The sequence below is a fragment of the Ambystoma mexicanum genome, chromosome 4p, assembly GCF_040938575.1.
Source record: "Ambystoma mexicanum isolate Mex_15411 chromosome 4p, UKY_AmexF1_1, whole genome shotgun sequence".
Lineage (NCBI taxonomy): Eukaryota > Metazoa > Chordata > Amphibia > Caudata > Ambystomatidae > Ambystoma > Ambystoma mexicanum.
Window position 1 is genome coordinate 1,144,172,769 of NC_090927.1, and position 23,584 is coordinate 1,144,196,352.

The 23,584-nt window shown below is 46.7% G+C and overlaps 1 protein-coding gene across 1 annotated transcript in view; it reads right to left on the reverse strand.

Moving 5' to 3' along the window:
- The window catches only part of ALDH8A1 (aldehyde dehydrogenase 8 family member A1), a 189,828-nt gene that overhangs the window by 66,480 nt on the left and 99,764 nt on the right, over positions 1-23,584 (reverse strand). The window contains exon 5 of the mRNA XM_069605021.1: positions 7,060-7,316. Within this exon, the coding sequence (XP_069461122.1) occupies positions 7,060-7,316 (257 nt within the window). The remainder of the gene's footprint in view (positions 1-7,059; positions 7,317-23,584) is intronic.

Below are 23,584 nucleotides of genomic sequence, written 5' to 3' on the forward strand. Positions count from 1 at the left end.
ACCAACCATTCCCCATTCCCATTTGAGCCCCCATAGGGCTCAATGGGAATGGGGAAGGCACTAATAACGGGCCTGCGAATAGCAGGCCCGTTATTAGCACCCTGGTCCCTTAGCGGAACCCGTAAAGGACGTGTGGTCAGACCACACGTCCTTTACGGTTCCCACTAAGGGACCTTGGAATTGGGCGGTAAGGGATTACCGGCAACGGTCTCCTTACCGGTGCCTGGTATCCCTTACCGCCCAACTCGGAATGAGGCCCATTTTCTTTTAGAGACTTATTTCCCTCTAGTAAGGTTATACCACCCCAATGTACCTGGAATAGCAGAGTTCGACATCGCGTCATCGACAGATCCTTCTTGAGCGGATCCCTTTAAGGCAGGAGCCACGGATCATCGAGATCCCACAAGGAAATGTTGACCAAAGGCATTGAGGCAGCAGCTTCGGTCCTGGCGGTGCTCGTTGACAATCGGTCGTGGACGTCCTGCGAAGATGAGGCATGCAGTGCACCTCGACGATGGTGGTTTGTTGCCGTGAAGAGTCTATGAAGAACTTTGGCCCAGCAAGGGTGTCGAGTCGGCGCCATCTCTGCGATCTTTGGGTGGCGGAAAACCCACTGGCGGATTCTCCTCAGTCGTCGACGGCCTTGACTTTCTCCGGCGGGACAAAATCGGTCATCGGTGGTGAGCGAGGGAGTCCTTGCTTCAAAGTGTTCTTAGGCAAAGGAGCACTGCGGCTCTGGTCGCCGATGGCGGTTGTCGACAGTGATGGACTTCAATGTCCGAGCACTTCACTTTGTGATTCTGCTGTGGTCCCAATCTCCGGTCGACAGCCTTTCAAGCACTGACTTCCAGGGTGCTTTGCCAAAGGTCAGCTGGTGCACGATAGTCCCTCGTAGCTCAGGGAGAGGTCTCCTAGCAAGGTCCTCTCTTGAATCAGTTCCTTGAAGGCACAGCAGCTTTCAGATTGACGAAGGACAGCAGCAGCAATTCATCTTATTCCATTGGGCTTTAAGGTTAAGCATCAAGTATCAACTTCAGCTTCTGAATATTTCCATCAGTGAAAGGTCCCCAGATATACTGTTTGGTCTCTCATTCACTCTGCTGCGTCACACTCAAGCAACCAATCATTCAGAAGGGCATTCATGCAGGCAGGCAGCTAATCAGGCTCACAGTGCGTTCAGGCCATTCTCCTCCCTCCAGACACTCACAACAAGGAATGTGTATTGGGACAAGTACTCGGCCATTCAGCACTCCACAATGCATTCATCCCTGTTTCGGGCAGGGCTGTCTCAGTATTTGTGTCGCATACCAGAAACCAGACACCCATAACAAGAAGTGCATATTGGTCACACAATCCATTCACCCAGGTCCCACCCCAAGGGTGTACCCACAACATACAGACTGGCCTGACTTCCCCAGAGTACCATATATGGAACTTCCACCCAACAGCCAGTCAGGGGGAAGGGACAGAGTCAGGGCTTCCCAGGACTTTGAGAAAAACAAGGTAACAGGCAGTAGAAAGTACGAGACCACAGGGGCCATCTTGTCTCCTATCAGGAATCAACTGATTCCAATGGCAGGGCCTGGGTCTCCCAAAATGGAAGATACTCAGAGCACCTGTCAAATTCAGCATGGAGCTACCACCAGCCCATACCCTGCTCTGTGGGCCACACACAGGCGCCCAAAACATACACTAGGGGTACAGGGTTGTGCCCCCACCCATGGGTGCCATAAGGGTATCCCAAGGGTCTGTACACCAAACCAAAAAGAGGACGCGCTCCACTGCCAGGAGTCCCACATGGAATACTGGGCAGAAAATAACACAGAACATACACGAAAAAGGACTACAGAACAAGGACAGGGAGGCCCTGTCCCTCCAATGCATTTCCAGCATCACACACACTCTGGCTCAGATTTGTAACACAAAGGCAGTTCAAAACGTAGATCGAGGCCCGCCTGACCTTCCACATTAAAGTCTTACTTTCCAATTTCCAAAACACAGTTCACCATACAGTTCACGTCCGTCTCCCTGTGTCAGGCTCAGAGCTCTTAAAGGAAGGTTCACTTCAGTGTCCCTCAGTCGGCCTCAGACCTATTAAAGTAAAAGGTAACATTGGTCTTCCTCAGTCAGGCTCAGACCTTTCAAAGCAAAACAAAAACACTTGCAGGGGTTCCCTTCCCCAACCTTAATTCACCATCTTTAGGAGTTCCCTTCCCCCAACTTATTACACTTGCAGTCTCCCTCAGTCGAGCTCAGACTGTTTCCTGATGTCGAAGACTTTGACTGCATGGCTTTTTCTACAGACCTCCGCAGGACCACTTCGACTTTCCAGCTTTCAACTCACACTCTTATGGTATTTTCCCTAAAGCTTCCTGGTCTGGGTAGTTCACTGTCTTATGCATCAAAGTTCAACGTTCACCTTTTTACTTTCCTCTTCTCTCTTGCTTAATTTTCATCACGTCGCTTTTACAGTTCATTCCCTTTATCGCTACAAACTTTTCACCTTTCACAGAGACTTTTGAGTGGGTTACTTCCTTCCACCGGACCACTCCGTTACTCAGTATCGCTGACTTTACAGCTATCGTTACGCCAAGGTTCATTCGCAGGTCTGCCTTTCTTTGCATCTCACCCACACGTGTGCAGCCCTCAATTGTGCGACATAATGTTGCCACTTCAATCTTTCTTTAGCATACACTGGTCTCCCATGTCGCTTGCCAATTTACCGGCTGTTTGCCTTTCTTTATTGTATTTACTATCTTCCTGTTTGCAAGTCAAGGTTAGTACCACAGGCTTGGCTGCCTCACCAACTCTGCCGTTCACACTGGAGGGTCGCTAGAGTCCTTGAAAACCAAATTAACCTTCTTGTTTGGGCTTTGGCCTTCTCCACGTGTCTTTCGCTGCCTTTTGGAGGCAACAACCTCCTGCAGGGAACTCCTGGGGTTCTCCACCCATGGCTCTCGTCCCTCGGTCTGTTGCTCTGCTTCAGTAGGTTCACCTTTGCCCTGGAAACTCTGCTCTTACTCGTGTTACACCTTGCTCAGAGTGTGTCTCTATGTTCTGCCTTTTATCCGTGTGAGGAGAGCTAATTGGTATCAGATGTATGCACTTAAAGTCAAGTGCCTGACTTTGTTTGACCCAATTAGCGGGACATGTCCAATACGATATGTTGGAGTTAGCATTGTTACTCTCAGTCGCCCTCTTCCTCAGCCCAGTGTTTGTGTAAAAAGGGGGAGGGGAGTTGGGACACAAAAGGATCCTATGAAATAGGAGGGATCATGGATATGGGAAAGAGAGGAATACCGTGACTCACCATCGGCTGCCCCACCTCCACTTCCCGAAGACCCCTCACCCAGGTGATCCTCCCACACTGGTCCACCCCCAGGGTCTGGATCCAAAGGCGATGGCCATGTCCTGGCCAACGGAGAGATAAAGAGTGATCCCCGGGGACTAGCAGGTGAGACACCCTTTGGTTTCCCACAAGACACTGAAGATCATGGAAAACCAACCATCAATCAAGACCCTCTCTTGTCCTATTTACAGGATTTGAGAGAGGGGGTGACAGCAAAGACTAGCAGAATGTGGCCCTATGATGTTGAGTGTCCCTAGGACCATCTCTGTCCTAAAACACTTCCCCCCACTTAATATTCAATTGTTTTTTTGGGTGAGCACCAGAAGAAAGCCTAAATACAGGTACAGTGAGTAAACAATGTAGAGGGAGCAAGAGAAAAAAGGGGTACCGTATATAACAATATCCTATGTCTCAGAATAAGGGGGCATTTTCAGGAGACACTGGGGCGCAGGGAATGTCATCCACCCCTTGATGTAGTCTCTGGAGGTGATATACAGATGACCCACTAGAGCTTCTCTCTCGTCCCCAGCCTGCTCAGCAGAGCAGCAATAATATCCAGGGAAGGGGAACCACAATGAGAGAACACAGTATCACTAGCAAGGTCTGAAGATGGGGACTGCAAACTAAGCTGTGGGTAAAGTAAGTATGACAGAGTGGACTGCTCGAGAACTAACCAAAGATGAGGCACAGGCGACTGCATGTCCAGGGGCCCGCCGATGAGCCACAAATAACGGGCAGAGCTGGCAGAAGGGAGACGGGTCCCTGCGCATGTATGAGGGCCATGGTGAGATCAGGCAGATGACATGACAGTTTCACTTGACTTCAAGAGGGAAGAGGGATGTTTTATAAGCTTGGACCAAGGATTCACAGAGAAGCTCGAAGTTTGAAATACATTTTGGGCTACCACGTTGGAGGAGGGTGGGGAATGCGAGAGGGACAATCACAGAAGCGCAGAGTAACACTGCCACAGGGGATTCCATTTATCCAACTTGCCACTCGGTCAGCGGTCAGCACATACACAGCGTTGGTGAGGGTGTAAGGATGGTCTTGCAAGAAGGTGAGATAGGAAGATGGAAGAATGAGGAAAAGGTGGGAGAAGGGCGTTTAAAGAAAAAAGTAGGAGGAGGGAAGAAACATTTGGAGGAGGATATTGAGCAAGAGATAGAAAGTGGAGGTTAGAACAATTGAAACCTTGCCGTAGGAGAAGGAACAGGGAACTGAGGTGGAGGAAAGATCTGTTGGAAACATTTGAAGGAGGTTTGAGCTAGAGAACAGATGACAGTAGGGGCCAGGGGAGAAAGGAATAGCTTAGCAGAGGAAAAGGGAAAGGAAAATAGGAGAGAGGAGGCGGAGGAAGGAACAAGGGAATGTTTTTTGCTGGAGAAGGTACAGAACCAGGAAGAGGCAGACAGCAAACCCAAAAGAAAACTAGGGAAAGGAAGTAGCAGCCAATAAAAGTCCAGAGGAGGTGCAAGTAAGAAAATAATATAGTGGAGAAAGAAAGCAATCAGAAAGGGATAAATAAACCTATTCAGCTTTGGCTTCTGCAAGGGAGGATCTGTACTCAGTGTCTAGAGGGTACCATAGCCCAGCTTCTAAGTCACGCATAACTCAGAAAGAAGGACATGAAGCAGCAACGACTGTTGCAGATAGTTCTGCCTCAGGTCCTGCAGACTATGTACGTTGCCCACAGGTTGCTGCCAGCCTTAACCCAACTCCTAGCTTGAGCCAGGTTGGAAGAAGCAAGCATTCTGGGTGCCAGAATTCCTGACCCTGGTGGTGAGGTGACCCTTTGGAGATTTAGTGGGCTCATGATATCCTGGGCTTGTAATAACACATCACCCTTGCAAAGGGGGGGGGGCAAGGAGAATGACTGGAACCCTTAAATCTTCCCAGGAAAGGAGGGGAGGACTCTATGGTACCAGAATCTTAAAGGAGTGGGCCGGGGTTGAAATTACAAACACCCCTAAGACTGTGAGTGATTGGGCAAACAAACCTCCAGGCCGATACAAGACTGCTGTGTGGCCTTTTCTAAGTAAGGGAGATCAGGACTCAAGAAATAAGGTCCCTCTTAGAATAGGACATCCGTGCACGTTTTTTTTGCATCTCCTCAAGTACTCGTTCACCTTTGTATTTTAGACACGCCCCTGTCATGTTGTAGCTTCCTCCTATTAGTTTGTTTAGGCCTTCTCCCAACCCCTGTAATGTATTATGGCTAATAAGGAACACTATGACATAACCAGACTTTCTGTGTCTCCATTTTGTGTTTTCTGTTGATCCATGTCATTAGCGTGTCACGTCTTCACTCTCGGTATGCCTTAGCATAGGACATTCCGACCTTGGAGGGCCGGGTAATTCCCTTTCCTGGAACCCAGACCAAGTACATCCCCATTCCCATTTGAGCCCCCATAGCGCTCAATGGGAATAGGGAGGATGCTAACAACGGGCCCGTTAATGATGGGTCCGTTGTTAGCATCCTGGTCTGCTAGCGGGTCCCGCTAAGGACGCCTGGTTTTACCAGACATCCTTAGCGGGACGCGCAGGCAGACCTTGTAATGAGGCAGTAGAGGGATAACGGCGCCGGCAGCTCTACCAGCGTCGTTAACCCTCTACCGCCCTTCCTCGTAATGAGGCCCACTGTCGTTGAAGAATCTTTTTTTAACAAAAACAGAGAACCCCCATAAGCCTCCAATTTATTTTCAATTTTCATCAATATGGCGAATAAACGAATGATGGGGTTCATGAAAGAAACAAAGAAAACATCTCTGTGATGCGGAGCAATACAAAAAGATATATTTCCCAAGATAACCTACCAAACAGCAAACAGCCTTCCCCAATCTTTTATCAAGGGATTACATATCAGATTAATAGGCGAGTTTAAACATGTCATGTTAAGTTGCACACTCCTGCCATTGCACCACAGGCAATTTCATGGCATATCTTCACGATGGCCCATTTGTGGTTTCACACATGTGTCCTTTTCCTGGAAACAACACGCTTTCCTGTCATCAGTCGCCTGCCCATCACCCTTGCATTTGTCACGCAGATAAGCAGATGTGCGATACTCAGAAAGAGCGCCGGTCATAGAATGGGTACCTCAGAGTGAGATCACTATCCTACACAAAAATCAAGCAGCCAACTGAAAGACATTATTTCAGATGATAGGAAGGGCGCAGGGTCAGAGAAAAAGCAATATTTTAAATTTCAGGGGTGAAGAATCTTTATCAAAAGGATTGTTGAAACAACTGCAAACAAGACAATCCATTGTAATTTTACATGGAAAGAATATTATAGCTAAACAATACGTTCAAGTCAGTGTACTGCTTCTTTCTAGAAGCCAAGCTTTAAAGTGAAATGGTTGGTGCGCAGTAGAAAGGAGCAAGTGACCTTTAAGAGAGGAACACGTGATAAGGGAGTTCAGGCGGGAGTGGGGAGGAGGGGAGGAGGGGAGGGACAAGGGAAAGGGAAGTTAATTAGGGATGAAGTTAGGAATAAAGAGGTTGGCATTTCCAAGAGTGATTGTAGGCGTGAGCCTGTATGAACATAAACCCCAAAACAACGGTGTCTTCAATTTGACAAAAAGGGCCCAATTCTTTTTCTGTGTCACTCCTCCAATGCAATGCAATATGATGTAATATGGTTACCATTCTCAAAATGACCGCCCTAACAGATTTCTGATATTGACCTTTCCGAAAGACTACTCATGGTACCTGATTGGCAAAGCTTGACCTAACAGTGGTCGGAATGCACTCCTCCAGGTTTGCATCTTGAAAGACAATGGCAGGATTCTTGCCACCGAGTTCCAGGGACAGCTTTTTGCAGTAGGGGGCACTCCTCTTGATGATGCGCTGGGCTGTGACTGTGCTTCCAGTGAAGGAGATGAGTGGCACATCTGGATGGGCAACCAGGGCATCCCCAGCCTTTGAGCCAACCCCAAAAACAACGTTTACCACACCAGGTGGAACACCTCCAGAGAAAAAAGAAGTATAAATGTTATTTAAAAACAAAAAAGCAATTACAAGCCATCATTAGAAACTATAGAATTAATAATATTTTTACACTTTGTAAGCAAGCCTTCTCTGTCCCCACAGAACTCACAAAGAATTATTAGCAGAGAGCCAGAGTACAAAATACCATCTAAAAAGTACAATTAATGGATGAAATTGTAAAAAAATTAAACTAACTTGGAAAAAGTGAATGCACCACTGAAAGTGTTCATGAAGGAACTAATTGGGGTGAGTTAAGAAACAATATATTATTCTTCATTATTAAGAAGCTTTGTTTGTAAAATACAATTGTGAAAATGGTTTTTCTTTTCTTTTTTTCTTGTTTTTTTCCCACAACAATGTTAACAGACCAAAGTTTGCTCTCCTGAAGAACCATTGTAATTAGCAATGGGGAAACACGTGTAAAAGTACAATTAATGGATGAAATTGTTAAAAAGTTAAACTAACCTGGAAAGAGTGAATGCACCACTGAAAGTGTTTATGAAGGAACTAATTGGGACCAAAGTTTGCTCTCCTGAAGAACCATTGTAATTAGCAATGGGGAAACACGGGTAGAAAGTGAGTGGGAAATGAACATTTACTCATTAAAATGTTAAGTGTTAAGAGTGAAGTAAACACTTGGAAAATGGAATCATACATGTGATGGGAACATGTGTAATTCTAAATAAAAAACATTACAGAACAGTATCAATGGACTAAAGACCTTTTCCTTTTCTTCTTCTACTTCTAAATTTGTTAACCTTACTTGAATACTCACCGCAACAAACTCAAACTTTAAAAGTTGGCGCATTTGAGTAAAAACTCACATCACCTGAATTTCTTATTGTTTCTGTGTAGCAGCCACACATGGCTATGAGAACTACTCATGCAGACAACATTCAAAAATATCACTAAACATTTCGCGCTACAAAAAGCTGTCGCCAGGGAATAGCTTTTCTTGTTTGCAAATTTCTCTACCATGGAGATAGGGTTTTCCCTCAATGACCATGAGGATAATTCCAACCCTTACTGTGCCCCAGTAGAACCAATGGGACAAGTAGGTGGGCCCGTTTTAGGGAATCAAAGAGCAGTGGTCCCGTGGAGCTGGCAGCACCCCCGCACCGGGCCCCACTTGTGCAGGTGCAGCAACTGCTCTTAAATATCAAAAGAGTGGGACAGGAGATAGGCAGAGGAATCCAGGAGGCAGTCAACCAGCTCCAATCCCCACCTCAAAACTGGAAGCCACTATCAGGGGCAGGACCTACCAGCCAACACCTAAATCAGCAACCTTAACAGGAAGAGGGAGCTGGGAACTCTAAAATGGCGTATGTAGTTCCTGAGGATGTTGTCCAGCAGACATTGGATAGGCACCTAGGCCAAGAGAACTGCACTTTCCAGGCAACATATACCAAGTCTGTGCACATGTGTCCGCTAATCCCAAAGAGAAGCTCCAAGCCCAAAACCTTGTAATACTCCAAGGGCTCAGTTGGTCAGTGTGGAAGGAAGGAGTATGCCGGCTGGACCAGAAAGAATAAAAAGTTTGGAGTGAGCTGGAAGGACAAGTGTAGAAGGAGCTGGGGGGCATTCGGGGAAAGAGACAGAAGAGGAGGAGCTGGAAGGGCAGAGGGAGAAACACACCTGGTTGGGATTGTAAAGGACCAGGAGGTCAAGGTGAACATTTCTTTGGAGGAGGTGGGAACACAACACGTAGATGTGTCAATAGAATACTAGGAGGAGGTGGATGGGTGTCAGAAGGTTGGAGGTAAAGATACAATAAGGGTGGCTGAAGATTTGTTGTTGTTAGAGAAGGTAGAAAATTGGTTGAAGAGACACATGTGAGTACCGAGGAGTGGTTAAGGAGGGAGATCAAGGTGATGGAGGAGAGCCACAAGGAGATTAAATGAGGAGAAAACAAGGTGGTGGTGGAGGAGAGTCACACTGTCATGATGCCTACCTCCAAGGAGCCAGGTCCGACCCAGCAACCCCAGAGGCAGGCATCATTTCCCCCAGGGGAGTGCCAGCGGGCCCAAGCTGGGGCCCTTTGGACGCAGTCCTGACGCCTTAGGTGCCAGGCTCATGTTGGACCTCTGTCCTGGCGCCTTAGGCGCCAGGCTCATAAAGCTAGACATTTGTTCAAGTGTTTTAATGTGCACTCACCTGATGCAGACCATGCTGCCACATCCAGGCCCTCTTGAGGCCTGAATGGAACTACTTTACCTGTGGGACTACTTTCCACCCGGGTGTGGTCGGGGAAGGATACATACCTGATCGGAGGAAGGATACACACTTGGGACTTCTTCCAAAGCTATTTAAACCACACCCGATCAGCAACTCACGCTTCGCGTTGTTCTGCTCCTCACAGCTGGACGCTCACCGTGTCAGCTCCTGCATCTGGACTTCAGCCACGCCTGTCAGCATCCTGGGTCACATGCAAAGGGAGACAAGAGACCTTACCAGCTAAATCTGCACCACGGAGACATCACACCGACGATCCTGAAAGGGAAGACATTATTTTTAAAAGCATTTCGTTACGATCGCTGCAGCGCTGCATTTCACTCACCTTTCCTGGGTTCCTCCATCTTCAGCAGCGATCATCCGGATCCACAGCCACTTCCCAGAGCCTAGAGAAAAAGACAAGAATAAGAGGTGAGAGAAGGAAGGGAATAAGACTTACCTGTTGGGTCATTCCCATTTCATTTCGGGTCTTGCTGCTTCCAGGCATTTTCCGGACCCCGGCCCTATGGGGAAAAAAAGACAAAGACATTGAATGAGCGAATGCAAAGACAGTTCCCGAGCGCTCATCCAGAACTAACCTGCCATTTACTGGAACTGGAACTGCACGTTTCACTTCGGGTCGGCGCCATATCTCCGGCATTCCGAACCCCGGCCCCTAAGGGGAAAAAAGACATAAGCATTAGCGCTTGCTGCAAAAAGACAATGAACATTATTATTAAGCTTGGACTTTTGAACTTGCAACAGAACTTTTACAGAGCCTTACCTGAATAGTCAAGCTTACCTGAACTCCCATCAATCCTCAATCCAGTGAAGTAACTGGGTTTCAACGCGCCCCTGCATCAGAAGCAGGATGGAGAGCTCATCCTTCCTGACCCTAAGGTGAGACTTCACGGGGAATCGTGGAAGGGTATTGTGGAGGGTTGGAAGTGAGTAGGTAATACTACCTTTTCACGCACAGGGGAATATTCCTGCGAGCCGGAGAAGCCAGAGTAGAGGGCCCTTCCTGTCCATCTTCAGAGTCCTGCACTTCACCATTGAAGAAGCATCAGCACTAGAAGCCAGACCTGCGCCTCCGTGGGAATCAGGTGAGCATTACAGAACGCGAAGCGCCCACCCACAATTTCCCACCCGGGAGCTATGGAGACTTCCGAGACTGACCAGCTGGACCAGCTTTTGGGGTAATTACGGGCAGAGGTGCACTCAGCCCGCCAGGAGACTAACGCTCTCAAAAGAGAACTGATCTTATCCAAGGAAAGAACAGATGACCTAGCCAAAAGGTTATTACAGGCCCAGGCAGGGCACACTCCTTTACCTAATTCCGGAGACATTTCCACATCAATGGGTTTGAGTAACCCGGTACAAATTAATCTACCTGGACACATGCCTTTGGCCCCGCCTGAACGTTTTGCGGGGGATCCCAAGAAACATGACGTCTTTATGAACCAATGTCGTTTACACTTTCTATGCAGACCCGGAGCCTTCCCTAATGACCAGACCAAGGTAGCCTTTATACTATCTTACCTCAGTGGCTGTGCTGCCGATTGGTCTATTCCATTGGTAAATCAGGATGATCCCATTCTCCAGAATTTTCAGGGCTTCCAGGCCAGCATGGAAAGATTGTTCGCTCAACACTCTCAAGGACAGGCCCTTGATAACGAACTGCTATCCTTACGACAAGGTAATCAGGATCTTCTGTCCTACATAGCCACCTTTAACAGACTGGTTGTGGAAACTGGATGGCCAGAAAGCAAAAGAATCACATTGTTTCATCGAGGCCTGCGCGGAGAGCTTAAGGATGTTCTAGCTCAGATAGTAAACCCACCCCAGGTCTGCGCAGACTACATTGACTTGGTGGTTCAACTTGATCACAGACTTCAAAATAGAAAAGCAGATCGGTTCAAGTATGAAAACCAAGCACCGATCAAAACCCACGCTAACTCCAAGAGTACCGACGTATATGAACCTATGCAAATCGGTGGTGTTAAAGGACCATTAACGCAGAAAGAACGAGAGAGAAGGCGGCAAATGCAACTTTGTCTGTATTGCGGGACTTCCGGTCACTTTCTTCGAAATTGTCCAGTTAAACCACTTAAGAAGGTGGTTGGAGCTACTGATAACGAATTAGTGACACCTGATTCGGGAAACGACCTAGCCCGGCAAGCGTAGGGGTCTGCTTGCCGAGCTTGAAAACTAACTCTTTGACCTCGCATTTTGTCATGCCAATGGTGCTCGTGGACCCAAAACAGCCTCAACAGTTGCATGCTATAAAAGCATACATCGACAGTGGAGCTATTGGAAATTACATAGACCGTGAATTGCCTTCCAGGATTAAGCTTTCTCTCCTTACCTGCACGTTTCACTTCGGGTCGGCGCCATATCTCTGGCATTCCGAACCCCGGCCCCTAAGGGGAAAAAAGACATAAGCATTAGCGCTTGCTGCAAAAAGACAATGAACATTATTATTAAGCTTGGACTTTTGAACTTGCAACAGAACTTTTACAGAGCCTTACCTGAATAGTCAAGCTTACCTGAACTCCCATCAATCCTCAATCCAGTGAAGTAACTGGGTTTCAACGCGCCCCTGCATCAGAAGCAGGATGGAGAGCTCATCCTTCCTGACCCTAAGGTGAGACTTCACGGGGAATCGTGGAAGGGTATAGTGGAGGGTTGGAAGTGAGTGGGAGGCTTGAGCATAACTCAGTCAGTAGGTAATACTCCCTTTTCACGCACAGGGGAATATTCCTGCGAGCCGGAGAAGCCAGAGTAGAGGGCCCTTCTGTCCATCTTCAGAGTCCTGCTCTTCACCATTGAAGAAGCATCAGCACTCGAAGCCAGACCTGCGCCTCCGTGGGAATCAGGCGAGCGTTACACACACAGAGGTTTTAGGGGGAGAGAGGAAGAAGGAGAGTACTAACGCAGTGTGTGGAGAAGAAATTGGGAGGTTGTGGGGAAGACTGGTTTCACTAAAGAGATCCAGTGTAGGAAGGGTCGAAGGAGAGATAGAAACTGAAGAGGAAGAGAAGGTAAGAAGAGGTGAACAGTGGTTGGGGAAAAAGAGAGCGCTTGAAGAAAGAGATAACATGTTTGTGAGGGAATAGATACGAGAAATAAAAGGATGAGAGATTAAGGAGGCAGTTGGAGGAGATACCTGGGAGGTTGAAGAAGACCTTTCAGAGTTGGAGGAGGAGAACAAAGAAGAGGGGGTTGTTTAGGGGTTTGAGGAGGGAGAGGATGTTGTGTTTTCAGAGGAGGAGAGGAGGAGGCAGAGGCGTTGCTGGGGGGGGGCTAAGCGGGCTATAGCCCCTGGTCGTTTGGTTGTAGCCCCAGATAGATTCTCAGGAGCTACAACCAAAAGGCTAGCTAGCCCCAGTCCCGACATTAGCGTAGCCCTGGGTTTTTTCCATACCTAGCAACACCCCTGGGAGGAGGTGATGTCATGAACCACCATTCGCGTCCCTTCTGGACTTCGTGGTCCCTGACCCATAGGGGACTGAACTCAGTAGTACTCCCAACATGGCCGCTGAACACGGAACGCTGTTTGCCAGTCTCTGCGTTGTATGCTCTACGTTCTACAAAGCAGACACGCCCCCACGGCTCTGCGCGTCTCAACGCTACCACTTGCAGTAGTCGGACGTGTGTTGCCGGAGCTCGTTCAATACTTACTTTTGATTCCTGGTTCCCGGTCCCCTGAATTCCTCTTCCTTCTTCCTTCCCCTTATCCTTACTTTTGCATATCCTGGATTTCCATCGCATTCGGGTCTCCGAGTGCGAACCTCATTATTTCCTGGTCTTCGTCCCGGACATCTGAGCGTATCCTGGAGCTGGGTCACGAACCACACGCTTGAATCCGAGGACCCACGCACAGGGTTATATAAATCCGGAACAGTGCGAAAGAAGAAATCTCTGAAGATCACGAGCAAACAATATAGACAGGTGAGAAGGGGGGAGACTTGTGACAGATTGAGAAGCCAACAAATTGATACAGTTACAGAAATGGAGGCCGCAGTTCAAGATCTCATGCGAGGCATGCAGGAGTTAACAACAGAAGTCCAAAATCTTAAAGCCGAAAATGCTGCATTGAAACAGCTGGTCTTGTCACGCGACATTGCAACCAAGGAAAGCGTGTTGTTGGGAGGAGTAGTGGATAAATATGATGGCTCTTCAAAGACCCTTCGTGCCTTACTCGATTCATGTTTAGTGCACTTCACCTTTAAGCCCTACTACTTCTCCACTCCCAGGGCAAAGGTGGGCTTTATGATCTCACATCTCCCTGGGAATGCCTTGACCTGGGCAACTCCCTTAGTTAATTCGGTGACGCCCTCCTGGATGACTATGATGGCTTCGTGCAGGCGCTAAAGACCATGTTTGATCACCCAGAGCAGGTTTACAGTGCTCAAGAACGTTTACTGGACTTTCAACAAGGATCCCAGGGTATGCTTACCTATGTGACCCGCTTTAAACAACTTGCCAAGGAAGCAGACTGGTCTCCAGAGGCCTGTTTCACCCTCTTTCGAAGAGGATTGAATGAAGAGATAAAGGACGAGCTAGCCAGGGTAGCTCGCCCAAGTTCCTTTCAGGCTCTCATAGATCTTTCCTTGCAAATCGACTTTCATATCCAGGAAAGAAAGGCGGAAAAGAAGAAAATTAAATCACCTTTCCAAAAGGCCTCTACAGACCATCCTTCTAGACCTGAGCCTGCAGCTTCTCCGACCACGGACCCAGAACCCATGCAACTTGGGGCCTTCCACAGACCCATAAACCCGCAAGAAAGGATGCAACGGATTCACACTGGTCTGTGCATGTATTGTGCCTCTGATAAACATCTTGTGAGAGAGTGTCCTATTGCCCCTCCACGGCGTTCGGGAAACGCCAGCTCCCGATCCTAGATGGAGCACAGTTTCGGGAGAGAGATGTTTGCTCCACATCTATTCCATCCTTGAACTCTCCTGGACAGAACAACCTTGTGATTCTGCAGGCCTTTCTATCGCCTTCCAAGAAAGAATCTTACCCCATTCTGGCATTAGTGGGTTGCGGGGCCATGGGGATATTCATAGATCATGATTGGGTCACTACCCATAACATTCCATATGAAACTTTAGACATCATGCAACCTGTAGAGGCTATTGATGGAAGACCCCTCTCTTCAGGACCCGTAACCCTTCAAACCAAAGAGATCCTGCTTTCATAAACCACCATCAAGAGAAAACCAAATTCGACATCATAAGATCTGCCCATTACCCAATGGTTCTGGGCATGCCCTGGTTACAGAAGCATAACCCCTACATCAACTGGGCAGCAGGATCCTTGTTTCTTGGTTCAGAACATTGTATGTCCCACTCTTTATCCCTAGACTCCTCGTCAGGATCCTCTGAAGACTCACAAGCGAACCAGCAAGGTCCACTCACTGTCTCTAATATTATCCAGATTCCCAGGGCCTACCAGGCTTATACAGATGTATTTTCGACCGCCATAGTTCAAGCTCTTCCCCCTCACAGACCTGAAGACTTTGCCATCGATACTGAACCCTCAGCGGTGATTCCTTTTGGGAGGATGTTCATTCTATCAGAACCTGAGAAAAGAGCCCTCCGAGGATACTTGGATACAAACTTGGAAAATGCTACCATACGAACATCCAAGTCTCCGGCGGGAGCTTCGTTGTTTTTCGTTCCCAAGAAAGATACCAAGGAGCTTAGGCCCTGTCTAGATTACCGTGGCCTTAATCAATGCACCCTCAAGGACCGCTAACCGCTGCTCCTCATCTTGGATATCTTGGAAGCGGTAAGAGGAGCTGTAGTGTTCACAAAATTAGATCTCAGAGGTGCCTACCATCTCATCCGTATAAAAGAAGGTGACGAATGGAAAACAGCCTTTAGAACACCCTTTGGTCATTTTGAATACTTGGTTATGCCCTTTGGACTTGCCAATGCCCCAGCGGTCTTCCAGCGTTTTATGGACCGGGTGTTCTCCGATATGCTGTTCCTCTTCGTCATTATATATCTGGACGACATACTGATATACTCTAAGGACCATCTGAAGCATGAAGAACATGTTAAGGCAGTTTTACAACGTCTACATGAACATAAGCTCCTGGCTAAACCCGAGAAATGCCTTTTCCATGTGTCTACTGTTCATTATCTTGGATTCGTCCTTAGCCCAAAAGGAATTGGAATGGACCCTTAGAAAGTAGATTCCATTCTATACTGCCCTGTTCCAACTACTGTAAAACCAATTCAATCCTTCCTGGGGCTTGCTTACTTCTACCGGAAATGTATACCCTCTTTTTCAGAGATTGTGCATCCGATCATTACATTGTTAAAAAAAAGATACCCCCTTTCACTGGACAGCAGCCCAAGATGAGGCGTTTCAACAGTTAAAGTCAGAGTTCACACAAGCCCCCATCTTAGCCCAACCTGAAATTGATCGACCCTTTCTTGTGGAAACCGATGCCTCCAACTACGCCATCGGGGCAGTCCTGAAACAGGAGTTTGATGACAAGCTAGAACACCCCATCGCCTATCTTTTTCGCACCTTGACTCCTAGCGAAACCCACTATTCTGTTTTAGAAAAAGAATTGCTAGCCATCCATCAAGCCTTCACAGATTGGCGTCATCTACTCCTGGGAGCGAAACACCCTGTTCAGGTCCGCACGGACCATCGGAATCTTCAAGTCCTGCAATCCCTGGAAAGTAGGTACAGTCATCAAGCCCGTTGGGCCTTCTTTTTTGCTCAATACCAGTTTCAAATCCATCATATTCCTGGACCACACAACATAATAGCCGATGCCTTATCCCGACGTCCTGACTACAAAACCCTTGAAGATCGATCCTTCCCAAAGATGTTTCCCCACACAATATTTGTTGCCCAAGCAATCAACCTCCTGGAGGATATTCGGATTCAAACTCAGTCCTCTGAAACCTGGAAGGAGTTTAATGGTAATAATCGATGGAATCTCAAAACGAAGGACGGATATTTATTCAAGGACAATTGCCTGGTCATTCCCACTCAGAGACTACGACAAAAGATCACAAGCCTATGTCATGATACCCTTCATTCAGGACACCGTGGCATCACCAACACCCTCCGCCTAATACAAAGACAGTTTTGGTGGCCGAAGATGAAGGATGATGTCCAGCATTATATCCAAACATGTGCATGTGCAGCATGCAATCAAAACAAGCATGATAACAAGAAACCAGCAGGTCTCCTGATCCAATCAGCGTTGCCAACAAGACCTTGGGAATTCATTGCCACAGACTTTATCGTGGAACTACCGCCTTCCAGGGGCCACAAAACTATCATGGTCACCATTGATTTGTTCACTCACATTGCTCATTTTACGCCTTTATGTAAATTGCCATCTTCATCTGAACTTGCCGGAATCTTCCTGGAACACATATTCCGACTCCACGGGCTATCCAACATGCTTTATCCTCAGGTTATCACCCACAGACAATGGAGCTACTGAATGCGTAAACCAAACTCTGGAACAATATCTTCGCTGTTTCGCCACCAAGGTCCAGGACGATTGGTCACTCTTAATACCTGTGGCTGAATTCGCCTACAACAATTCGGATCACTCGGCTATCAAAACCAGTCCCTTCTTCTGTAGTCAAGGATTCCACCCTTTGGTTCTACCATCCATTCTCCCACATCCTACCCCAGTTCCTACGGTTGACTGCTGGATTGAAACCCTTATCAACGTACACAAAGAAACAAAAGAACACCTAGAAAAGGCCCGAAGAGATGTTAAAGGAATGGTTCACTAAAACAATTTTATTGCCCCTACGGGTCGGCCATGTGTTTTTAAGCCTAAGTCGCTCGATTTTAGAAACATTTCCTATGGACCTTACCCGAGTTTTCGTCCATTAAATGCACGCGGAAACAGGCATCAGGGAGCTGCCATTTTGTGATAATCCTATCATTTCCCCCATCGCCCTGGCTGACCTGCTTTTGAGGCACTAAATCATATCCCCCGCCCCTTAGCCTGTCATCAGCAGACACGTACCGCCCATTTGACAACGCCAAAGCATGTCTCGTGTCAACATTCGCTGCGCTTCAGCTAATGACGTGTTGCCATGGAAATGGCAGGACGCCTCTTTCCTCAATAAGTATAAACAGACCGTTTCACAACACACAGCAGCAGATTTTCGATTCCATTCCTCTCTCTGTGTTACTTTGAGTATTCTGTGACTCGTTTCTGTGCTCTGGTCAGCTACCTTCATTGCTTGTAGCCCGTGTGAACAGATACCAGTACCACCGCTATAAAATATTTTAGTTTGTTTAACACACAATGGCTACAATAATGCCCTACATGTACAAGCCCGAGTATACCGAGGAGGAACTACTGGAAAGGGAAACACGCAAAAACGATGGGTCTTCGGACAGCAGTTGGGAGGACGATTCAACAGCTGAAGAGCCTGGACCTAGTCGCATTGACGGTGTTTCCACCTGGTGCACATGCAATCGGTGCAAGCTAATGCCAACCGAGGACGAGAACTGCTGCTGCTGTGAAAACTCGGGATGCGTGGCCTACATTTCAGAAGGCGAGCCACGACCGCAATGCATCACCGAGCTGCCAGACTTCCGGGCAGCCTGCCTCACACGGTCCATGTTGAGGATAATGATGGTGCTTATGTACAAACTTGGCGCAACTGTTCGTCATCGTAATCCGAGTAGCGAGTAAGTATACTCTGCTTGTCATGCCACTCCTATTTCATGGTCTTCTACTATATCCAAAATTACATATACATATCATTGTAATGCATGAAAGTCGTTCAATAGTGTGCAGTGTCTGGATAGCATTTGTCCGAGCAGAATGCCATTAGTTACAAGAATTGTCATTGACAACAAATGTTTATTAAACTTATCTTGGTCATTTAAAAACAGTTTGTTTCATTCCTTTTCACAGGTGGTACAGGCTGGTGGCCTATCGTTCCTTTACATGGTGGCTTCACGGGAAGCTTGGACACCGCGTTCGAAGAGTAATACCCGCCAGTGCCGTTTGTGCCATAAGAGAAACGTTCCCGAGTGACAGTGGTCAGTACAGGGGATTTTCTCTCACTGTGCTGCAACCTGACCTGTACAATGTGTAAAGTCTTGTATTTTTGTGCCATCAAAATAAGATACAAAATAAAACACCACATATATTTTAACAACGGTTGTTTTGATTTTTTTAATGAATCAAGTGTGTCTCCATTCAAGGATGGACGTCAGACATCTGTGCTCCGAATGGGTGAAGGTCAGGTCGCTGTGAAGCAGGGTGGTCACTATCTAAGCTAACATAATATATTCTCAATAATGCATGCAGGTATTGAGGACACGTTTGTGGAGATGAACGAGCTACCTCTTAGTTCAGGCCGGTTCACATGCAGGACAGTGATCGAAGAGGAAGAGTGATGTGTTACATTTATTAGCTGTTGCAAATACCTCTGGAGTTTTCCAGTCAGAGTGGGAACGAGGGTGGGGGCCATGTGCTGTGCGCAGTGAGGCCTGGTCACCAAGATGGATTGGAAAGGGGGTACAAAAATGGATGCCCCGTGTACTGCTCAGTGGTCCCATCTACGCGAATGTCAACCAAAGTTAACATCACATAAGGGCAGGGGCGAACCCACTACTGGAGGCACTTGGTCCGAGTTTCTACTGAGAAGTAAAGCATGAGAGGGGCCTGATGGCCCCTCGCTCCCACACACTTGCCTGCATGCCCACCGGCCCATCCATCCCACCCCCTCTATCAAAGGCGGTTCGCACCCGGGGATGAGCGCTGGTATCCCACGCCCAAGGGCCATCGCTCACATGGCCTCCTCAGACCCCGTGTCTCCAGGCAGGCCTCCCCTGAGGCAGGCCGCCCCCCTGCAATCCACATAAGTGTGTCTCCATTCAGCAGTCTTCCTGTGCCTTATCTGCACGCCCACCGGCCCATCCATCCCACCCCCCTCTATCAAAGGCGGTTCGTATCCGGGGATGAGCGCTGGCATGGGGGGCTGTCACGGGCGCAAACGGCCAAGGTGCCAAATGGCATGTACACATCAAAAGGAATCCCACGCCCAGGGGCCATCGCTCACATGGCCTCCTCAGACCCTGTGTCTCCAGGCAGGCCTCCCCTGAGGCAGGCCGCCCCCCTGCAATCCACATAATACCACAACATACACACGTCATTCATTCACAAACACACCCCTGTTTCTAATACTTTATAAACCACTTGATATGTCTCATGAGAACATCTTTGTGCTTTGCAAGTCAACTCCTGAACCTTCTACCTGAGAAGCACTGAGATTTATGCTAATCTGCTCGTCGTCGTGCTATCTGTGACCGCTTCGAGCAAACTCGTCAGTGTGCTGCCTGTGGCCATCTACCTGTTCTCCTGCAACATACTGCTCGGCCTGCTGAATCCAACAGTTTGTTGGTCAAGGTAAGGCCATGTATCCTAGTCATATTTCGGTCATTTTTACATTTCTATCTATTTGCGATTAAAGTAACCAATAGAGCTATGGTCATTGGTCTCATTGCTATTGACTTGAGTTTCAATTGTTATGCTATCAATAGATATATTTATTTTCATCTGTGTCAATTGTCATCGAATTGCATCCTTCGGGGGTCCAGTCTATAATGTAAGCATGTTTCCTTTTCGTGCAAGACAGAACATCCAAGGGACGAGTCACATGTTCAGAGTTTAGTCACATAATTAAAGACATTTCTGTAACTTATGCAAATACTAAGCCGCACATGATGAACTGGTATAGTTCCAGCGACCAAAACAAACCTTGCATTGAGCATGGTATGGTTCATTTACTTTTTTATGACATTTTTATTCATCAAGGTTTTATGATAATCTTGATATTTACTTTTCAGAATTTTCAACAATCCCTGCCTGTTCGATTAGCGGTTGCCCTTCGAAGACCCATGCTAAATCTGAAGGCACTACAATGCATGTATTCCCGAAAACTGTTGATCGAATAAGAGAATCGGTCAGACATTGCGGATATCCACTGGATGAGCTGGAAAGTAGAGTCCAACAAGTCTTAGAGGACAAGAGGGGTGATCGATACTGCATCTGCAGCCGGCACTTTTCCTCGAACATGTACGCCACATCTTGGGTAACAAAGAAGAATAAACGGCGAACGACACGAAAATTGCTCGCAAACGCTATTCCAACTCTATTCGTCCACATTCCGCCACTGGTGAGTCAAGTGTCCGGATTTAGCTTTAGGCCTTGCGGTAGTGTGTAGGTAGCCGAATTGATTAATTGATATTTTAGGTGTTGTGTCCCTTGTAATACTCCCTTGTAATACTTTTGATATTGATATGAGTGTATAGCTTTTTGAATAATGACATTTATCAATAAATTATTTTTCGATTTTATAACCCCGAAAGGAAATCTATTTATGGGCACAGGGAACTGTACTATATTGCGCATTTTCAATAGCATTATTCTCAAGTATTCTGTCGGTTTACATGGCAATTTTTTAATATTTGCATTTCATCATCAAACAATAATTTACCTTTACAAATGCTTGACTATCCACTGAATCTGAAGCAAGAACATTCTACATCCGTGACGTGCCCGCAGTTATCAACCACTTCTAGCGCGTATCAGGTAATCATACTTGGCTATTCCGCTACAGACTTGTTTTATGCATGTCAAGTAATAGTTTTTATGTATCGTGTGATTATTTTACCAATTGTTTGGTTAGTGCTTTCCAATTGATATACACCTTAGTTGTTGTCACCTGGTGTTTGTTTTCAGTTATGATTAGTGGTATCCATACTAATGCAAGTACTGTCTTTCAGGGAGATGCTGAAGCGTCCACCACTTTGACAACAGCCCTAGATGTTCTTCAGCAGCACGAGGTATGAATACTGACAGCTCCATCAACCGTGATCATCAGGACTGGAACACTTGTCGTTTGATTGTTCTACACCATGTTTCATTCGTGGTTAGCCATTGATATGTACCTGTGCGGTCGACCCCAAGTGTGTGTTGTGTTTTCAATATTGTAATCCTTACTAATGCAAATACTATGTTTCAGGCAGTTGTTGAAGCGTCAACCCACGCACTTGATGCAGAGCCTAACATTCAAGTAATTCCAGGGGAAGCGGGACCATGTGGATACGAATCGGCGCAACAACTTTCGGAAGTGCGCACCACATTTACAACATCCATAGATTTTCTTCAACAGCACGAGGTATGGATACTGACAGCTTCATCGAGCGTGATCATATAACGTGATTCCATTTGCTGTACTTTCTTCCCTTTTAACGCAAGTACTGTGTTTCAGGGAGACGATGGAGCTTCCACTACAATCACAAGATCCCATTTAGATAATGCAGATGTAAAGAAATCCGAGAAATAAGTCGGTTAAATCTGATCATATTTAAATATTCCTTGATTCTTTTAGACAATGCAACATTTGTGGTTATCTCTTTATATGTACCTGTGCCGTCGACCCCAAGTGTGTGTTATGTTTACAATATTGAAAACCATACTAACCCAAGTACTGTGTTTCAGGGAGTTGCTGATGCCTCCTCTTCAATACAATCATTCGTGGCAGTCCATGCAGAGCCAGAGGTATGGATACTGACAACTCCATCGAACTAGGTCATCAGAGCTCGAATACTTGTCGTTTGATTGTTCCACACAATGTTTAAATCGTGTTTGGTTATTGAGATGTACCTGTGTGTTCGTCCTCACGTGTGTTTTATGCTAACAATATTTTGATAGACAGTAATGAAAATACTATGTTTCAGGGAGTCGATGGAGCCTCATTCCGTGCTGTCTATGCGGATACAGAAAATGTAGTCGTTGCAGCGCAAGAGGGAGGGGAGACATGCGGATACGAATCGGAGCAACAGCGTGCAGATGTTGAAGGTCGAGTCAAAAAAGTTGCAAAGAAAAGAAACAAAAATAAGGTTAGTTACAAACAGTTCATAACTTTAGAAATTTTTTTGTGCTGGGAACTATTTTATGTTTTTTTCCAGTCAATTGTACTATACTTTATCTTGTGTTTAAACTGAACATCCCTTTTCCGATCTATCCTCTAGTTAACCGTGGGTGTCCGAACTATACATACACAGACAGTGAAGCGAATGAGAGATGTTGCTTGCCAGACCATTTACACTATGGAGGAACTATTAATTCAGACGCTGCATGTTGAGACTCGAGATGCTCAAATCCAATGGCCAGAACATGAAATGAATGTGGCCGGAGAATCCAGCAAAGTTGTATTGGACAATTGCTACAGTGCGACCGCACCACCACAACAACATGATACTGGATGTATTGAAGATAGCCCTGAAGTAGTCGCAGATCAATTCACACAATCTACACCCGCCAAAAAATTGCCACCAAAAAAGCTGTCGACATTGTTGTGTTCTCCCATCAATGTTGAAGTAGCAGATGTTGAAATGACAGAGAATGAACCAGCAGCAGCATTCACTGACGCATCAGAACTTGATAGCAGCGATATTTCTTTCAAATGTGGTGATATGTCCTCAACGTCACAGGCCGAAACAACTTTGACGCCGGATGACAGTCTAATGAAAGAGGGCAAATACATAAAATTCGACAGTTGTTTGATGAATATTATAAGTATGCTGAAATGTGGGCATTCCGTTAGAGGGAAAGTATGTGGGAAGCCATTGATTCATGTCACTCGTCAAAAAAAAGGCAGTAACGTCAAAATAAATGCCGCCTGTAGATTAAATCATACGTTCTCTTGGTCTGCACAACCGATGCTGGGGAAACTGCCAGCAGGCAATCTACTGTGTACAGCTGCATCACTTTTTAGTGGGTCCAGTTTTAGAAAGTTAGAGTCTTTCTTTCAGTTTGTGGGACTCCATTGGAAAATTGAACAATTGTCTCTAGCAAGTACATTCGAAGGCAAATGATTCAGGTTAGCTGGCGATGGATAGTGCAACAGCCTTGGATTTTCTGCCAAGTACTGCACCTACCACTTTCAGGACATGGATAGAAAGAAAAGTGCGAGTTCGATGGTCGTGCAGGTAACACAATGTACAT